Genomic DNA, 334 nt, shown 5'->3' with positions numbered 1-334 from the left:
GCCCCCCCCCCCCCCCCAACAGCAGGCACGTGACACCTGCTGACACCTGACTGTGATGAGGAAGTTGCCCTCGGGTGTGGCCGCAGGCTGAGCGGCTGCCTTAACTTGGGATGAGCAAGGCTCCAGGCTGTGCTGGCTTCCTGGGAGCCCACGGCCAGTCTGGGCAGCTGGTCCCTGCCGGCCTGGGATGCGGGTGCGCGTGGAGCCCTCAGTGCTCAGGCCTCCTCTGTCCGCAGTTCGACGAAGGCCGGAACGACTTCGAGGGGGAGGTCACCAAGGAGAAACTGCTGGATTTCATCAAGCACAACCAGCTGCCCCTGGTCATCGAGTTCAC

The 334-nt window shown here is 65.0% G+C and overlaps 1 protein-coding gene across 1 annotated transcript in view; it reads left to right on the top strand.

Moving 5' to 3' along the window:
* Positions 1-334, top strand: part of P4HB (prolyl 4-hydroxylase subunit beta) — an 8,724-nt gene that overhangs the window by 5,670 nt on the left and 2,720 nt on the right. The window contains exon 5 of the mRNA XM_015559833.1: positions 237-334. This exon is cut by the window's right edge and continues 2 nt beyond it. Within this exon, the coding sequence (XP_015415319.1) occupies positions 237-334 (98 nt within the window). The remainder of the gene's footprint in view (positions 1-236) is intronic.

Source organism: Myotis davidii, unplaced genomic scaffold, assembly GCF_000327345.1.
Source record: "Myotis davidii unplaced genomic scaffold, ASM32734v1 scaffold211, whole genome shotgun sequence".
In the NCBI taxonomy this organism is placed as follows: domain Eukaryota; kingdom Metazoa; phylum Chordata; class Mammalia; order Chiroptera; family Vespertilionidae; genus Myotis; species Myotis davidii.
The sequence above is the reverse complement of the archived record's forward strand: the minus strand, read 5'-3'. Positions and strand labels throughout refer to the sequence as shown.